Genomic DNA, 20,370 nt, shown 5'->3' on the forward strand with positions numbered 1-20,370 from the left:
TGATTTTGATTGAAATTAAATTTTATAGGATTTTCTGTAAAGGTAAATACAAATATAAAACAATAGAATTTCCCCTGGTGCAAAAGGGGAAAAGACCTTGGCTCCGCTCTTTTCTTCGAGCATTTCCTTGAGAAAATAGTAAATCTTTTCTTTGTCCTTTTCATATGTACTAGTATGTAATCTTTTAAAAAGTAAATAAGCCTGATTATTTTTACAACCCAAGAAACCTCCTTCTAAAGGCCTTGAAGCTATATCTTTGAAATGTAACTAGCACAGATAATCACTCTATTTATCAGGTGGATTTAAGATAAACTATGTGTAGCAAATGGAACATCCTCTAAAATGGGATATATATATATACTAGAGGCCTGGTACACAAAATTTGTGCACGGGAGGGGGAGTCCCTCAGCTCAGCCTGCACTCTCTCGAAATCTGGGACCCCTCGGGGAATGGCCTAAACCAGCAGTTGGGCATCCCTCTCGCAATCCAGGACTGCTGGCTCCAAACCGCTCGCCTGCCTGCCTGCCTGATTGCCCCTAACCACTCTGCCTGCCTGATTGTCCCTAACCACTCTGCCTGCCTGCCTGATCACCCCTAACTGCTCTCCTGCCCCAACTGCCTCTGCCTCAGCCCCCGCTGCCGTGGCTTCATCTGGAAGGACATCTGGAATGACGTCTGGAAGGTCGTGAGGCTGTCTGGTCTAATAAGCATATTATGCTTTTATTATTATAGATATATACCTGACTATATAAAAGTGTGATTTCTGTCTTTGCAAACTCATTAGCAGATGACCTGGGATGCCTATCACAGTTTCCTTTAAAGCTTATTCAATAATAAAAACTTTTCTTCTTTCTCCATCTGTGAAGAGGATATTTTAGGTTGACAAGAGACATTTTTTTGTTTGTTTGTTTGTTTTAATATATATTTTATTGACTTTTTACAGAGAGGAAGGGAGAGAGATAGAGAGCTAGAAATATCGATGAGAGAGAAACATCGATCAGCTGCCTCCTGCACATCTCCCACTGGGGATGTGCCCGCAACCCAGGTACATGCCCTTGACCGGAATCGAACCTGGGACCCTTCAGTCCGCAGGCCGACGCTCTATCCACTGAGCCAAACCGGTTTCAGCAACAAGAGACATTTTTAATTATTTCCCCAACACCTCTTAATTAGAAAACTGGTGTGTGTGTGTGTGTGTGTGTGTGTGTGTGTGTGTGCCGTGCATACATATACAGGGTGGGGCAAAAGTGGGTTTACAGTTGTTTGTATGGAAAATAATGCAATAATTTATAAATAATAATACAAGAATAAACTTTCCCATAGTTACAACTGTAAACCTACTTTTGCCCCACCCTGTACATATATACACACATACTCAAATGTATGTACATATGTCCTCTATATAAATTGTTTTAAAATTAATTTTATTATTAAAAACTTAATATTTTTGTAACTACTTTGCATGGAAACGCATGTCTACTGCTCACACAAGAGTAAATTGATGTCATAAAGTTACTGACCAGGAAATCAGCATTTAGTCCTTAGTGAAAGGACAGTCAAAATATTTTATACCATTGGGATAAAACTAGTAAAAATCTGATGAGTGTGCACCTAATTAAGCGTTTTTCTCCCTCTCTCTTTGTAAGTGGTTTGTGTTTTTTTAGCTTATCCAAAAGTTTTCTTTATTACAAGTTTCCTGTATTCTGAGATAAAGCTGCTGCTGCAAGGTATTATTCTTGGAATGCGATGTACTTGGTTTCAAGTTCTTTGTTTAACCGATGAATGTTCACTGTCGGACCCCAGGCAGTTCTAGCGGTCACCGCATGGCCACGGGCAGTTCTCACATTGACTGTGGGCAGGGCTAATGGTCACCGCATGGGCAGGGCTAATGGTCACCGCACGGGCAGGGCTAATGGTCACCGCACGGGCAGGGCTTTGATGTCCCGCCCCCAGCTGCGGGCTGCGGTTGTCAGCAGCTGTCAGCGAGGACAGGAAGGAGGCCCGGCCACCAGAAGCCCATCGCAGCTGCAAACGCTCAGGCCGCTGAAGCCAGGCCTCCTGACGTCACCTGAAAGGGAGTCGCCGGAGGCTCAGAGGCCGCGGGTCCCGAGTGGGCGCGGGCGTGGGCGGCTCCTGCGCACTCGGACCCTGGGCTCGGCGTCGCCATCTTCCGCGGCGCCCGCGGGGACTCCAGCTCCGGCGCGGCTGTCCGCAGGCATCTGCGCGGCGGAGGGAGCGCCAGGTGCGTCCAGGCCCGTCTGGAGGTCAAGGCCGGGCGGGCCGGCGGGAGGCCTCTCCGCGGGGCGCGCGGGGCGCAGAACCCGAGCCGCCTTCCCACCCCCCAGCTGCGCGCTGGCCCCCAGGGGCGCCGTGGGGAGCCGGCGGGCCGGCGGGGAGGCCGGGTGGCCGCTCACCGGGCCCCGGAGCGGCGGGACGCGGGGAGGCCGGGGTCGCGGGGGAGCGGTGTGCGTGACGGGGATGCAGAGCCATCGCGGCCCGGGCCGCCTCGCCGCGCGGGGGACCGGGCCGCAGCCCAGCGCCCGCGGTCCACGGGCAAGTTCATCGCGGGACGATTCAGATGCGCGTCTGTGCACTGACGGTACCAGCCTTTCGGGCGTTTTCTGTGTTGAAGAGGGTACAGTACTTAGAGCGTGGTGACTCGGACAGACGGGCTGCTTTGTTATCACAGGGTGTGCTGTTCTTTTCATTGTTGGCTCATCGGATCCTCTTAATCCTCATAACCATCCTTTCCATCCGAATCAATCACCTCCATTTCAATAAATCCGAGCGGTAACGGTTCAGCGAGAGCCATTGTTTACCCGGAGTTGGCTGACGGGCTTTACATTCTCCTTTGTTTTACTCTGTGGCTCCTGCTGATTCCCGCACTAACATTTGCATTGAGCACAGCAGTTGTCCCAGCACGTAATTAGCGGGCAGTGGATTAGGACAACCTAACCTTACCTCCTAGTGTTCTATTTCCAGCACTTGTGGAGGCTTCCTCAGAATTCTTGTGCCGAAATGTTGTAGCTGCGTTCTCCTACCTGTCCCTATTCTCACAAAACTGTTAAACATGTACGTTGAAACCATAACGGAAGCGCCGACTTTTAAGTTTTATGGGAGTAGCTGCAAATCCTACCCAGTCAGGAGGGGAAGGGAGGCAGACATTGTTAAAAAATGAAAACTGCGGTTTCATCCAGGCTCCATGCTATGGAAGTGATGTCATATGCCTGTCATTGGCCGGTGCGTCTGGCTCATGGAGCATCCTCTTGCAGCGGTTCTCAACCTGTGGGTTGCGACCCCCGAAAGTACATCCTGCATATCAGATATTTACATTACGATTCATAACAGTAGCAAAATTACAGTGATGAAGTAGCAACGAAAATAATGTTATGGTTGGGGGTCACCACAACATGAGGAACTGTATTAAAGGGTCACAGCATTAGGAAGGTTGAGAACCACTGCAAGCACCAGGCCAACGGGAAGGGGTTCCTGCTGCACATGGGGAAGATCTCAGCGTGAGGCCTCTGGTTACCTTTCGCTGCCTACACAAAGTGCCTCTTTGGGGATGATGGTACCAAATTGTTCTTTTAGAAGTTAGATGTGTGTCATTGTCAACACTTTAGATGGCCATGTCAGAATTCGTTAAGGCCTAATTAAATTTACCTCAGGCCCAGCCCAAGTTTGGAGGGGATGGTGAATTCCATGGTGCTGTCTGGATTTGTGGCACTGGGTCAAGACTTACAGAATCAGAACAGTACATGAAGGTTGTTCAACATTATCTAATTCTTCTTCGTGTTAAAGATAATAGCATTGAAAATAAGACAGTCTCTAGGTTGTACATAGCAGAGCCTTGCATGGGCCATAAGACTCCAGATCCACTATAATGAAGTCAACACAAGGTTCTTGGAGAAGTGATTTTTGAGAAACTGAAATTTAGGGAGAAGAAACATCTTATTTTTGAGAGCTTTTGAAGGCTTTCTAAACTTGTGGGGCTTATAGTAGTAATAGGAAAAATTGTCATGACCTGTAATTTAAACACTTTCCATATCAATAAATATTTATCTTCATCATCATTTGTAACACCAACACAGGGTCCATCCTTTGGATATATATATTACACACCTTGCTTAGCTAATCTATTATTGGATGTTTATGCTTTCAATTCTTTTGTGGTATTTAGTAAATAGACACATAATTTTCAAAACAGTCACTAGGAAAGAAATGTTTAAATTCACTCAAAAATGTCCCAAGGTTATCAAGATTGATTTCAGAGTCACCAGGGGACAGATTCATGGCCCTTCCTATTTCTTCTCATGTTTCCAAGGAATGTTTTCCTTTTACTAAACTGTTGTCTGGAAACTCTGACAGGTGATTCCTGGAGCTGCAAGATCAAGTCTCATGACTTTTGTCTTACAACGTTCCTTGTTCTGGCTGCATAGTTTCTATTCTTTCCCCAACGCAGCCGAAAATGAGCAAATTCCAGGTGAGTCATTTACTTAGCCCTTACTTTGTTTCACTGTGTGTGTGTTCAATGAGTTTTATGAAATAGAGTCCTTTTATTAAATTTAAAAGTTAAATAGTTAAAAATCACCTTTAGGGAAAATACTGTTTTTAGGGAAAATACAGCAGTTTCCAAGACCTTTTCAAGAGATCTTTGAGGTCAGCATGTATTATTAAAATGCAAAACCCAATTTACACTGTTGACATTTGCACCAGTGGTGAAGAGACTGCAACCTGGTTGGCATGAATTAGGACAGGGACACCAATGCCATTGCATTCCCCTGCAGTGTTCTCCCTTTACTTAAGGATATCTTTGATGAAATAGTAAAAATCAGTTTTATTAAATTTTGGCCCTTGGGTACACATCTTTTTAGCATTCAGTGTGACTAAATAGGAAGTTCACATAAAATACTTCTGCTGCGCCTGAACTATGATGGTTGGTGGTCTTGAGGGAAATAAAGCACCATGGGGCTGTTTGATTTGTGAGCTCATCTAGCCACTTTTTCATGGAATGCTGTTTTTCCTTGGAAGAACAAATGGCAGGCAGGCTGGTTATTCAGACAGGTATTTAACAAACATTTTCTCAAAAGTGAGTGAAATGAGCCTGTCACTGAAAATAACTGTCTCTATGTGTTCCCAAGGTTAAAATTTAAGCTTTAAGTGAAAATGAGAATTTTGGAAAACTTCTATCCTTCACTATGAACTTGACAACTTCCAATACTTAAATACTTTTCTGATGAGATTGGTGAGGATACTAACAAATGTGATATTATACATTTATATTATATTCAACATATAATATAAAAATGTATATAAAAGCCTAATACAAATTGTCCTATTAGGCAGGCACTCAACCGGGAATTTTACTGCTCACTATGATGGGCACTGACCACCAGGTGGCGCACTAGGAACATGGCGTGCATCGCCCCGGACGCTGCGGTCCCGCCCCGCACTCACTGCCAGTGCTGGCCCAGCCCCAATCCCCCAAAGACAGCAACCGGCAGTGGTGGGGGCAGGGCCACCCCTCCCAGGCACTGAGGGGGCAGGGCAGGGAGGCTGCCAGCCAGCCAGCCTTGTTCACCCCTCAAGGCTTCTCCACCTCCCCCTGCTCACACCTGCTGCCAGCAGAGAGGGGACCAGGGGCCGTGGTGGGAGGGGCCGGGCAGGGGCACAGAGGATAGGCTGAGACCCGCCCCTGCGCCCAACACAGCCTCACGGCCCATTGTTCCTTTCAAGGATGCACGAATTTGGGCACTCGTCCCCTACTATCTATATCATAAAAGGCCCGTGGTCAACACGCCGTAACACCATCACGACCAAACGAGCAGCGGCTCTTGCGGCAGAGAGCTATGGGCAGCAGAGAGCTATGAGTGGCGGAGGGCAGGGCGTGAGCTACTAGCAGCAGAGAGCTAAGAGTGGCAGAGAGCTAGGGGCAGCGGAGGGCGGGGCATGAGCTAGGAGCGGCGATGGGCGGGGCAGCCAGCTGAAGCAAGCGGAAGCGAGCCACGTGCACGCTGGGCCTCTAGTAATATAATAATGTATCCTATATAATAAAGAGCTAATATGCAAATGGTCATCACGCCCTCATGCTCTCATGCCCTCGCACCAGGGCTGGGGGACCTGAAGCTGTGCCCCCCACCCTGCGTGGCTTGATAGGGGTGGGGCCAGCCGGGCCTGGGTCTCGTGCGATTTCAGGGTGCACGTGGATGGGCAGGAACTTGACTCTGGGTCCCGTGGCGCGCCCCAGACTCTGACAGGAGGGAGATTTTCATATATGTTTTACTAATTTTCTTTCATCTCTGACACTTCTATTATAGAAAAAGGGCAAATAGCAATATTAAAATATTTCTGCTAGCCCCGGCTGGTTTGACTTTGTGGATAGAGCATCGGCCTGTGGACTGAAGGGTCCTAGGTTCGATTCCGGTCAAGGGCACGTGCCTGGGTTGCAGGCTTGATCCCCAGTAGGGGATGTGCAGGAGGCAGCCAATCAATGATTCTCTCTCATCATTGATGTTTCTCTCTCTCTCTCTCTCCCTCTCCCTTCCTCTCTGAAATCAATAAAAATAAAATAATTTAAAAAATGCTTTAAAAAAATTAAATAAATAAAACATTTCCTCTAATTAATTCCCTTTTAATGTGCATGAATTTCGTGAACCGGGCCACTAGTATTATATAATGATTGATTATATCAATCAACATTTGATTGGTATTTCTGACTTGAGCTCAGAGGCAAACTCAAGCAGTTTAAGAGGACAGAGGGATGCAGTGAAGTGAGGACCAGGGAGTAAGTTGGTTAGGGAATGCCCACTCTAAAAGGTAATATTTGAGGAATGTTCTGAATTTAATAAGCCAGAGAGCCAAGAAGAAATATGGCAGAAGAGCATTCTAAATAGGAGCAATGGCAAGTACAAATGCCCCGAGGCATGTTTCAGAAACAGTATTGGGGACATTGAAGCAGATAATGGGGACATAGAGAGAAGTGACTTAGGGGAAGCAAGGTAAGAGGTAAAATCAAAGAGGTAAAAGGAGCTAGGATATGTAGGACGTTATAAGTTTGTAGAAAACATTGAGTTTTTATTTTATGTATTAGTTCTTTAAAAAATATTTAGCCCAACTGGCATGGCTCAGTGGTTGAGTGTTGACCTATGAAGCAGGAGGTCATGGTTCAATTCCTGGTCAAGGCACCTGCCCCAGGTTGCAGGCTTGATCCCACTGGAGGTGTGCAGGAGGCAGCCAATCAATGATTCTTTCTCACCATTGATATTTCTATCTCTCCCACTCATTTCCTCTCTGAACTCAATTAAAATATATTTTAAAAAATACTACATTTCAGATTCTAAATATTTAGAATATAAATAAAGCAATTATCAGAGGAAGTTGTATAGCTTTAAATAGTTCTATCCGTAAAAACCCAAGAATGAAAATAATTAGCACTATGGCTCTAGCCCAGCCGTGGGCAAACTACAGCCCGCGGGCCGGATCCAGCCCGTTTGAAATGAATAAAACTATTGAAAAAATAGACCGTACCCTTTTATGTAATGATGTTTACTTTGAATTTATATTAGTTCACACAAACACTCCATCCATGCTTTTGTTCCGGCCCTCCGGTCCAGTTTAAGAACTCATTGTGGCCCTGGAGTCAAAGTTTGCCCACCCCTGCTCTAGCCATTACCAAACCATATAGACACTATATGAGTTAGTTACCCTCCCACTCTCTCCCAGTAGTTATTAATTTCCAATTAATTACAAAGATGAATTATGCTTCTTTCCCCCAGTGCTGCTACTTGAATGTAAATGTTTATTGCTTACATGTGTCTCTAAATTTTCTAATACTCCATCTTTCTGATGTGCCATTTGCCTCTTCTATTTTAGTTTTATTCTAAACTACTAATCTCATATAACTCTAGTGGTTACATCTCTCTCTTCAGTGGTTCCCCATTATCTGTATTTGCATCTACAAAGCAAAAGAGTGAACATTCCAAAAATGTATAAGACAGTCCACATAGTGTGAAATAGCAGAATATTAATTCATATTTTTTTAATTGCACATGCTTTAATTTTTTATTTTTTAGATATGTTTTATTGATTTCAGAGGGGAAGGGAGAGGGAGAGAGAGTTAGGAACATCAGTGATGAGAGAGAATCATTGATCAGCTGCCTCTTGCACAACCCAAACTGGATGGAGCCCACAATCTGGGCATATGCCCTTGACCGGAATCAAACCCAGGACTCTTCAGTCCACAGGCCGAGGCTCTAGCCACTGAGCCAAATCCGGTAGGCCAATACTTTTCTTTCATATAAATACAAAAAAGAAAACTTGTCAACTTTAGTAAACAAACTAATAGATGTAAATATATGATGTATAAGACATTAAGTGGGTATGCAAAATACCCACTTAATGTCCCAAAAGTCAAATTCAGAATTACTCCATGTTTTGTAACCTGACTTGACTATCACATAACTAATTTTGGTCCTACACTATGTTCTCATATTATACTTTCTTATTTGTAGTTTCCTAAATTTGCCATTTTTGATGCATCTGCACCTTTTCCAGTTCTGTTTTTTTATTCCTGAAGTTTGCATAGTCACTTGAATCACCTAATAAAATCTAACTTAATAATACAAAATACAAAACAACTATCCCTATTTGTGACCATCTTACATCTTGTATACTCTTCTGTCAAAGCACCTGCTGTGCATATTGCATGTTAAGAATTTACATCTTGCCCTAGTCAGTTGGCTCAGAGGATAGAGCATTGGCCTGCGTACCGAAGGGTCCTGGGTTCGATTCTGGTCAAGGGCACGTACCTTGGTTGCAGGCTCTTCCCTGGTCCGGGCCCTGGTCAGGGCTCATGCAGGAAGCAACCTATCGATGTGTCTCTCTCTCTCACATTGATGTTTCTCTCAGTCTTTCCCTCTCTCTGAATATCAATGGAAAAGTGTCCTTGGGTGAGGGTTTAAAAATAAAAAGAATTATTTACATCTTTGCCTCCCTGCCAGAATGTAAGCTCCTTGATAACAGAAATAGTTATTTTCATTCATCGTTGTATCCCCAGCAGAGATCCAGACTTCCAATGATATCTCAGTAAATATATATTGAACAAATACTTTGTCTGTGTGTAAAGCAGGGTACAGAGTAGCAGTGTATCTTAACTTTCCAGGGTAAATTCTACAGTTAGCACATTAAGAGCTAGTTTACATGTCTTTTCAATGCTACTCTATTCTGATAACTGCAGAATAGAACTGAAATATGTTGTTACAGGGATCAGTAACGTTCAAGGATGTCATTGTGGAATTCACCAAGGAGGAGTGGCAATTACTGGACGAAGCTCAGAGGGCCCTGTACAAGGAAGTGATGCGGGAGAACTACCGTCACCTCGTCTCAGTGGGTGAGAAAAACTCCCCCCTCCGTGACTTCTAGTAGTTTGCATTTTCTTTCCCAGTTGTGGAACATGTAAGGTATCTTTAGGTTTGAATAATACTAATTTTTTACATGAATCCATTTTGGGTACCAGAAAAAATATTTGTGTCTCCACCCTCCCAATTGAAAAAAATCTAAACTTACCAAGCCTAGGAGGACCTTCATTGTTCTGCCCCGAAAACTACTTTCGGTTCTTCAGAGTCCCTAAATTCCAAGCAAGTTCTGCTTTCTTTATCTTTTCCATTAATAGGTTATTTTGTGAATAAGTCAAACGCAGTTTTGAAGTTGAAGCAAGGAAAGGAGCCATGGATATTAGAAGTAGAGTTTCCACATCAGAACTACACTGGTGAGTGAGAAATCAGATCCCTGGTGATTAGTTGTGAGGTTGTTGGTGCCTTTTGCCTTTTGAAATGTTTTTCAGGAATATTTTTTAAGTGCCCTAGATGTCTGGAAATGAATGAGGATGCTTGATCAGCATATGTAAGCAACATAAATCACACCTCCAATTTTCATTCTCTCCACTGAAATTCCCCCCTTCGTTCAACATTTTTATATGTTTACCTATCTTTCCTATACACTAACCTTGACTTAAACTTTTTTTTTCTAGAATTCAATTACTTCTGTCATCAAAGTATGCAGCTATAATTGATCCTAAAGTGTTTATGACTCTGGCTTATACATTTTTTTCAAATGCCATTTCCCTCCTTTTATTAACACAAATGCCTTCGTTAGTTTCTGCACCAATTTTAACTTCCTATTCTCTCTTTAAACTCTGAAACTAGATTATAAATCACTATGCCTTCATCAGTTTTATTATTTCAAAGATGATACTTCCATGTAGATGGTGTTTGTCTTTTACCCAAAGTACTGATTATGCTTCCTAAAATAACACTAAGAGAAAAAAATAAAACAAACAAATAATCTCACTTTCTTCCTTAAATATTTTTCATGTATTTTCTGACTTATGCATTCATGCGCAGAAGCCATGCCTGGCATATGTTAGTTTGTTCACTAGATATTTTTTGAAAGATTCAGTTTCAGTTAACAAAAGACACACTCTATCTTCTGCCCTGTGAAGTAACTTCTGCCAGGGCTTAACTTTTCTAGACCAAAGCCTTGTTTTTTAGGCTGTGAACTCCTAAAATTGATGTTTCCAGCACCTTTATTTTATTTATATTTTGGTACCATATTTTACCATCCTATAGGATAGATCCACTGATCTAAATTCCTTCTTTATCAGTGTTAAAAGCTAATTTTTAATTTAAATCCTCATAGTAGTTGTATAATGCTGCAAAGTTATATTGCTACTAGTCTATCATGGTAAACTTAGACTGACTCATGATTACAAAACACAGTTAAATTAATATTCTGTCAGGAGCTAGTCTAGCCCTTTCTAGCTTACTACATCTTGTTTTTCCTTGTGACTCTCTGAACACATGCTAATCATTACTTCATTTACTCTCTGAAGTATCTTTCATAAATAGAATCTTGTCTCACGTGTATCCAAGTTAACCTTGCAGAGTCCCTATCAAATAACTTTTATGTTTCCCCTACAAATGCCATGAACTTCAAACCATAAGCCTCTGCTCATAATCTTTGACTTTCTGTGAAGCATTTAAACATGAATAAATATGAAGATCAGTAAGTGTTCTAGAATGATGTTGAACAATTAATCTAAAAACAATGCAGTAAATTGGAGCATAGATGTGAGAGCTAAGATATGAAAGTAGAATAAGACCGTTGTTGAGTCATGGGTAACATTGCTTTGGAGATGCAGTATTTGGTGGTCAGGGTTGAACACCTCTGGTGCTATAACTGGGAATTGATCCTGCTATATGGATGGCATATGCTCTGCTTTTAAAAAAAATCTTTCCTTTTGGACATATACCTTCCTGGGTCCTCTGTTCTAGTGAAAATTAAGTCTAAGCTATAGGACTGTTCCTCTGGACATGAGAAAATTAATGTTCTGAACAAGTCACTTTAGTGTTGACATCTAGATTGCTGTGTATGGGTAAAGAGGAAATAAAGTAGAAGTTTATAGTCTGCAAACTACTAGGAATCCTAACACAATAGACTAGGTGTGAGCAGGTAATAACCTATGTTCTTTAGCTCCTTCATCCAATTTAATCTTTGCCCTGATATTTCCAGTGAACATAGTTGTGTAGTTTTTAGCACCCTACTTACTGTTACTTGTCCTTAATAATGGGCTCCCAGCATTCTCTATGAATCTCACATTCCTGCTCAGCAATTCTTTAAATATTTTTTGTTCTCTCTCCCTGATCTTTTTTTTTTTTTTTTTTTTTTTGGTCTTAATTTTCTCCTCCAAGGTTTTTGGTGTTTTTTTAAATCCTCATCCGGTGATATTTTTCCATTGATTTTTAGAATGGAAGAGAGAGGGAAAGACAGAAATATCAATGTGAGAGAAATAACATTGATTGGTTGCCTCCTGCACAAGCCCTGACCAGGCCGAGAGGAGCCTGCAACTGAGATACGTGCCCTTGACCGGAATCAAACCGGGGACCCTTTGGTCTGCAGGCTGACACTCTATCCACTGAGCCAAACAGGCTAGGGCAGTGATTGGCAAACTGCGGCTCGTGAGCCACATGCAGCTCTTTGGCCCCTTGAGTGTGGCTCTTCCACAAAATACCGACTTCTGCGCATGGGCCACGAAGTTTCAATCGCACTGTACATGCGCGCCCGCACGTGGTATTTTGTGGAAGAGCCACACTCAAGGGGCCAAAGAGCTGCATGTGGCTCGCAAGCCGCAGTTTGCCAACCAATGGGAGGGCATCCTCCAAGTTTTTAAGGTCATTATTTGTAAAGTGTCAGTGGTACTTGGGTTTATAACCACATTCCTCCCCTTTCTGCTATAGCAGTTTTTAGTGTTTATTATTTTTTATAAACCAGTGAAACAGAGGAAGTTTGCATTTGAGAGTTCCTTCATTTGCAGAGATTGACTTGAAGTCTAAGAATCAACCCAACCCTATGACCATACTATTAAGATGGATATAGTATAAAATATTGGATTTTTTTTGTAGATCTATGGAAGATTCATGAATCACAAGAAAGACACCAGGAAAGCCAAGCTGAAAAGTCAAGGCAAGTTCAAGAATCCAGTTTTAAAACTAGAAGTTTTGTAAGAAAGGGTCTTGACGAGGGTGCTGGAAGTGGGAGAGTACTAGTTAATACTACATGTGAGAAAACTAACACTGGAGCAAATTGCAAAGAACAAAATGCAAGTGGGAAAGCCCTTTTTCATAATGGAGGCCTTATTCAAGATCCGGGGGCTCAATTATTGAAGCAGTCTTCTGATTCTTCAGAGTTACACAATCAGGGAGGCTTTATGATACAAAGTAGAGTTAAGTAGAGAGAGCTTATGAATGAATATAGTGCAAGTGAAGGTTCTCCTACCAAACAGTAAACCACAGTGTATGTCAGAGGGCATTCATGGTGGAGAAACCCTACGAATCTAATTAATATGGGAAATTCATAGAAATTGGTTCTTATGTTGGTGGCGAGAATGGCACCAGGTGTTAGACTGGTGAAGTCAGACCAGACCTTGGTTCAGCAACCTCGGCACTTGAGTTCTGGCTAAGAAAGAATTCAGATCCAAGACTCACACTGTAAGAGAAAGTGTATCTAGAAAGTCACAGAGGTAGAAGTGAGCTGAGGAATAAATGGGCTCAGGAAACAAGTTAAACACGTTACAGGAGCAAAACAAGGGCCCTTGGAATTTAGGAGAGAGAAAGGTAAAAGTAATGCACCTGGTGGGAAGAAGAGGACGAGGGGAAAGGCTCACATGTGCTCCCAAGAGGGGGAGCCAACCTAAATCTTGAGGTTATTTATCTGGAGGTCTCAGGGGAGGATCTCAATAGAATATTCATCAGCTTTCCAGGTGTGTCCTTTGAGGCTCATGGTCTCTACTGATTGGTTGGCACCAAGGCAGAGGCTCATTAGTCATTGCAGGTCCTGAGGTCAGCCATGGCATCATTTGTCTGGTTTTGTTTCTTTTGTGGGTCTCAGGCTAAAACACAACTGAGGCCTAGATGTTATCCCTAGGGATTGATGCCTAAGGGAGTGATCATGCAGGGGCCCACATGGGAGTTGCATGAGGCCACTCTTTGGCCCCTTGTTCCTCCCCTAAGGGGGTCTATCCCAAGACTAGCAACATGCTAAAGAGGAAAGGTCAGGGGAGGGTCCAAATCACATGACAAGTGATATGAAAGGTCTGAGAACATCTGGACCGTACAACCAGAAATGAAAGGTCAAGAGGTTTAAATCACATGAGCAGGAAGTGATATGCTAGGGTAGGAAAGGTTACACTGTGGGTGAGGTACTTCTTTTCCCAGTTTTTCCCATTGCTGGGAACCTGAGGCTTTCTGCCTTGGTGACCTTCTGTCCCTGGACCATTGTCCTTGCTCTGTTCACGGCTATCTAACTGCCTACCACACAGCTGTAAAATACACACAGCAGTCAAATAGAAAAGCCTTATACATTAATGAATTTGAAATTTTTTTCTCTAGGACTGGAGAACCCACAAATCAGAAGACTCATACCAAAGAGAAAACCTATACATGCAATGAATGTGGGAAGTCCTTCTACCAGAAGTCTATCCTTACAGTACATCAGAATACTCATTCTAAGGACAAACCCAGTGAAGGTGGGAAATCTGTCCCTGGCAATGGAGACCTCACAAGACATCAGAAGACTCACAATAGAGAGAAAGCTTATGAATGTCAAGAATGTAAGAAAACTTTCTACCACCTGTCATCTCTCAGTAGACATTTGAGAACTCATGCAGGGGAGAAACCCTATGAATGTGATCAGTGTGGGAAGTCCTTCTACCAGAAGCCACACCTCACGGAACATAAGAAAACACACACAGGAGAGAAACCCTACGAATGTACTGAATGTGGGAAGTTCTTCTATGTTAAGGCATACCTAATGGTGCATCAGAAAACACACACGGGGGAGAAACCATATGAGTGTAAGGAATGCGGGAAATACTTTTCCCAGAAATCACACCTTACAGTACATCAAAGAACACACACGGGGGAAAAGCCTTATAAATGTAAGGAATGTGGGAAATTCTTCTCTAGAAACTCACACCTCAAAACTCATCAGAGAACTCACACTGGGGAGAAACCCTATAAATGTACTGAATGTGGGAAATGCTTCTACCAGAAGTCAGCCCTCACAGTACATCAGCGAACTCACACAGGAGAGAAACCCTTTGAGTGTAATAAATGTGGAAAACACTTTTACTATAAATCTGACCTTACTAAACATCAAAGAAAACACACAGGGGAGAAGCCCTACAAATGTCAAGAATGTGGTAAATCTTTCTCTGTGAATTCAGTCCTGCGGTTACATCAAAGAACTCACACTGGAGAGAAACCTTATGAATGTAAGGAATGTGGGAAATTATTCTCTCAGAAGTCACATTTTATCATACACCAGAGAAAACATACAGGGGAGAAACCTTATGAATGTCAAGATTGTAAGAAATCTTTTATCCAGAAGTCAGAACTCACTGCCCATCAAAAGACACACAGAGCGAGAAAGAGCAAATAAATAGTATGAATTGGGAACTTCTGTCTGAATGCACCATTCAGAATAATGAGGTAATTTACACAAGACAAAATCTTAGGAATACCATCAATATGGGGAACTTTAGCGACAATCCTTCACAGAGAGGAAATACAGAGAGAAATTCTATGAGTGAAATTTTTACCATATGTCAGACTTGACTAAATATCAGACAACATAGATAGCAGAAACACTGCAAATCATGAGACATGAGAAAACCTTTGAGAAGTCAGACTTTATTGTACAACATAGGAATCACACAGGAGAGAAGTCCTGTAAGTAAAATGAATGTCAGGAAATTTTCTGGCAGGGCAGCCATCACCAGACATCCAAAAGCTCATGTGAGAGACTCTGTCAGTATCCTGATCATTCAGAAGTCTTTTTACCCCAGTTAGACTCAGAACACAGAGGGGCTGACTGCAAAGATGGGAACAGATACAGAAACTTCCATCAGAAGTGATGTTTCAGCAAATGTCAGATTATTGATACTGGGATAGAACCTTTAAATATATGAAAGCTTTTAAAAGAAAATTCAAAGAGAATCTATTCTGAGGGAAATAGTGATACCAGAAGTCATGTTACAGAGATTTGACTGTAAGGTGTGTGTTTTTGTTGTTTTTTTAAAGAAAACTACAACTGTCTAGATATGTTAAGGTTTTAAAAGTACAAATAAATTGAATAATCAGGCGACATCATTAAACACATGGAGAGTCCTGTAGTATGTAGGGCTTATGTGTGTTTGTGAGTACACCACAAAACACAGCCTGTGGTGTTTGATGTGCGTGTGGAACCCGTACTTGTACCTAGGGAAATATGTCACTTTAGTTCAGTAGTTTTTATGTACATGAAGGTATTTTACATTATGTTTTAGCAGTGACTCCTGTCAATGTGCATTTAAGTATATTTTTTAATTACAATGTATCTCTTTCTGTTTTCTGACATTTTTAAATGAATATGTATGTTGTCACTAACTAGTCCTTCAGAAAGAAGTTACAAATGTTTCTGTAAAATTTTCAGCTGTCAGCGACATTTTACATTAGGAACACGCTTATAGGAAAAGCCCGAGTTTATTTTCTCAAACAGCTAATAATCCTCTACACAGAAAACAAATAATGCTATGTAAGCAAGTGCTGTCTGTCTTACGTTGATGTTTTAGCCGGGTGCAGAGTTACCTGGTTTGTATTTTGTCGGGGGTCCTAAGTGTTCTGTGCTGCCTGTTTATTTCTGGTAGAAGCGACATGACATAGGCTCCAATTCCAGCATGGGGCAGGCCACACAACCTCTCGATGCCTCAGTATGCTTTTGTAGGAGAAATGATAATATGTTAGGATTGCTTGGGGAATAAATGAGTTATTTTAATGCACTTAGAATAGTGTCTGAGATGGAAAAATAGCTATACGTTTGATATTATCATCATTGTAATGTGTCTCTTTTGAATTATGCTGCAGAAAAAGATTGGCTGCCAACATTCATCCCAGACTTTATTGCTGTAGTGCCATTTGATTGGTTTGTACGTTTTCCCAGAAGTGGCCTGGCCCACGCCCATTTTTGCAGCTGGCAAATTAAGGATGGCTTTACATTTCTAAATAGCTGAAAAAAATAATGTTTTGTGATGTGAAATTTATGAGATATTCAAATTTCAGCATCTCTCTAATGAAGTTTTTATACAAAATCCATTCATTTCTGCTTTACTTTCCTGTTCCAAGAGCAGAGCTGAGCAGTCCCAGCAGAGACCCAATGGCCCATAGAGCCTAAGATAGTTCCTAAGTGGCACTTTACCATGTTACCTTGTTCTGCTCCTTAGAGCAGAACGCACTACAACCAATGTAGAGGCACTTTTATATTTGGTACGTGTTTCAGAAATGGTGCATACAGCAATTTGTGGTGGGGTAGTTTTGTGCTATATACTTATTTTGCGTAGTATATTTACATGCAAAAAGACTAAACATTAGAATTTTTTTCAAATAAATGTATTTTACTTGATGATTTTTCATAACATCAAGAAATTTCCTGATGGAATGTAGCAGTGAATATACAAAATAAACAGTGTCTAAATAAAGTTGAATTGTTAATGGATCCCTATCCACATTATTAATTTTCCAAGTCAAGGGCAAGTTTTCCCTATATCATTTTATAGTTTTTCACTATCTCATGATAAAATACCATCTTTATGTCATACTTAACTAAGGTAACCTAATAACACAAAAAAGTCACAATACCCAACTGCACCAGCTACATTACTAGTAATTTACTTTACTAGTACTATATTACTAATAAAACTAATTTATTGCCCATACTTCATATAATTTCAAATGCTGCTCCAATCTAAATCCTGCCACCTTACTTCCCCTTTTTAGTGATGACTTTCAATGAGGTTCAACTTTTTAAGCATGCTTCATTCTGATTTGTCTGTTAAACACTAATGATCACCTAGTGTGATGATATTTAGTGATTGCTTGTATCTTAAGAATAAAGTATATAAACCTTCTGATATTCCATGGTAAAATACTGTTACCCATATTGTACTCAGCTCTGACGAGCACTCCATCATGATAGAGTTTTAAGAAGAACCTTAATGCCTTTAGAATTGCTTTTTATTTCAACCTGCTGTGAGAGCAAATACATTTCTAACTTCCTCAGGCTTCTCAATCAACAAATAAAAATTAATTAGTACTGCCCTAGCCAGTTTGGCTCAGTGGATAGAGCATTGGCCCATGGACTGAAGGGTCCTGGGTTCAATTCTGGTCAAGGGCACATGGGCTCAATCCCCAGTGTGGGGCATGCTTGATACGCAGGTCTGGCTGCGCCTCCCATGGAGGCAACCCATCGATGTGTCTCTTTCATCTTGATGTTTCTCTGTCTTTTCCCCTCCCTTCCACTCTCCCTAAAAATCAATGGAAAATAGCCTCAAGTGAGGATAAACAACAAATAAAATTTAATTAGTACTTTCCAAGGACAATCCAATAACTAGAAAATCTATTAAGAATAAAGCCTGGCTCGCCCTAGCTGGTTTGGCTCAGTGAATAGAGCATTAGCCCAAGGACTGAAGGGTCAAGGGTTCAATTCCTGTTAAGGTCAGGCACCTTGGTTGCAGGCTCCATGCCTGGTCCCTCCCACCTCCACCCCTCACTCCAGGTTGGGACTGGTGCGGGAGGCAACCAATCTCTTTCACATCGATGTTTCTCTCTGTTTCTCCCTCTCCCTGTCACTCTAAAAATCAATGGGAAAATATCCTTGGATGAGGATTAACAACAAAAAAAGAATAAAGCCTGGCCCAGCCAGTGTGGCTCAGTGGTTGAGTGTAGACCTATGAAGCAGGAGGTTATGATTCAATTCTCTGTCAGGGCACATGCCTGGGTTGGGGTCTTGATCCCCAGTAGGGTGTGTGCAGGAGGCAGTCAATCAATGATTCTCATCTTTGATGTTTCTCTCCCTTCTTCTCTGAAATCAATAAAAATGTATTAGCAGAGAGCCCAACAGCGTATTATGATTTGCTTGCCTTGCTTCTTTAATAAACTTGCATGCTTTAATTTTTTAATAAATTGGCTTTATCTCAATGCATGTTATTTGGGCAACTTAGCCAGGAAGCTGCAGTTTCACACTCGCCAGGAATCCAACAAAGAGGAGATGGATGCATGCCCAGTAAAGTTGGAGAGACTAGGGAAGACACTGTCAGTCACACCTGGAATCAGAGGTCACTGGCTGGAATGGGCGTGGCCACTGCAAGCACTCGGAAATTTGGGGATACATCATCCCCTAAACAAAAACGTTTGCTCTCTTGTGCTCGTGGGACTCATTGTTCATGTGCTCCTGGCTTGCTCTTGGCTTCCTGGTATTTACCCTTATAGCCCACGGCCATAGGGACCCCTCCATGCAATGGATAATGAACTGTAACTAGCCTGAGGCCGGACTGGTCCTGGCTCCAACATGGAAAAGAAACTCTGGACACTGGCTCTGATTTTAGTCCCACTGAACCCCATCTACACTTCCTCTATGACTGGACTAAAGGAAATGGGACTTTGGAAGACCAGGGGTATAATTCCATGAAAATAAACTTTCAACCATATTGCATCCTCCCATGAGAATCTCAGAAAATTCCTTTTCTCAGGATATCACAAGAATTCCACTCCCAGCAGCAACTGCAGATGAGGCACGCTCCCCTCCAATAACACCTGGGCTTGAACCTCTGTCCTTTTGCCCTCCTCTTCTCGTCACACTTGGGGGGGGGGGGGCAATCCTTCCAAGGTTGTGGCCTTCTCATCTTTCTTGGTTTTACTTACATTTAAAACAATGGAGAACCTGACCTAAAATAATTATTGATATTTATATTTATTTAAATGTAACTAAACTAAAGAGTCGGGTATTACTGCATGTTTTAAACATTCTTGCAGCACACCAGTTGAAAATCACTGTTTCATAGCAGCTATGTGGGCCTAGCAGCCACCTGGGGCCCATGTCAGGCCACGCAGCTTTAATATGGCACAGACTCTCTGAACACTGGCCTTTGTTCTGGGCTTGAAGACAAGGCTGGACTTTTCCCACCGGGGGACAGATGGAGATGAGACACTAGGAACCTAGCGACAGCCTTCTATTTCCTCCCAAAATAAATCGTACCATGCCACAAGCTCCCGTACATGGGTCCCTGGAATGTCTTCCTTGGGACCTGGTGAAAGAACCCCACTTCCATCAGCAAAATAGGGAAATGCAAATAAAAGACCACAAGGTCTTTCCACTCCTCTTAGAATGGAAAAAATAAAACAAACACTGGACATTGAGAAACAAGATCTCTCATTCATTGCTGGTGGGAAGGCAAAATAATACACTTTGGAAAACAGTATTACAATATCTAATAAATGTAAACATACACTTACCCACTCCAATATATTAACCCAACAAACTAAAAACTTACGTTCACACAAAAGCTTGAACACAAATGTTTATAGTATCTTTTTCCATAACCACCAAATCAGGTGACAACAGGTGACTGGATAAACAAATTGTGGAGCACCTATAAATGGAATACTATCTATAATAACAAAAGCATAATATGCTAATTAGACCAGACAACCTTCTGGATGAAGCCGGGGGTGCGAGGGAAGCCCGGTCCTGGGTGCCAGAGGGAAGCCAGTGCCGGCAGCCAGGGGAAGGAAGGCCTACTCTTGTATGAATTTCGTGCATTCAGGCCTCTAGTTCAGTAATAAGAAGGAATGAACTAATGCCTCACACTACTATATGAATAAATCTTAAATGACTTTTGCTAACTGAAAAAAAGTCAAACCTAGAAGTGCATATTATATCATTCCATCTATCTGACATTCTGTAACAGTTAAATTATATAAAAGAGAATAGATCACTGATGCC

At 42.0% G+C, this 20,370-nt stretch overlaps 1 protein-coding gene across 1 annotated transcript; it reads left to right on the forward strand.

Annotated features, from left to right (window-relative positions):
- Positions 1 to 1,902: 1,902 nt before the first annotated feature.
- On the forward strand, positions 1,903 to 17,068 carry ZNF25 (zinc finger protein 25). Its single transcript, XM_036337276.1, has 6 exons — positions 1,903 to 2,242; positions 4,369 to 4,483; positions 9,262 to 9,388; positions 9,671 to 9,766; positions 12,459 to 12,519; positions 13,944 to 17,068. Exons 2-6 carry the CDS (start codon positions 4,469 to 4,471, stop codon positions 14,992 to 14,994), a joined length of 1,350 nt encoding a protein of 449 aa, XP_036193169.1. The 5' UTR covers positions 1,903 to 2,242; positions 4,369 to 4,468; the 3' UTR covers positions 14,995 to 17,068.
- The last annotated feature ends 3,302 nt before the right edge of the window (positions 17,069 to 20,370 follow it).

This window comes from Myotis myotis, unplaced genomic scaffold (genome assembly GCF_014108235.1).
Source record: "Myotis myotis isolate mMyoMyo1 unplaced genomic scaffold, mMyoMyo1.p scaffold_m19_p_15, whole genome shotgun sequence".
NCBI lineage: Eukaryota > Metazoa > Chordata > Mammalia > Chiroptera > Vespertilionidae > Myotis > Myotis myotis.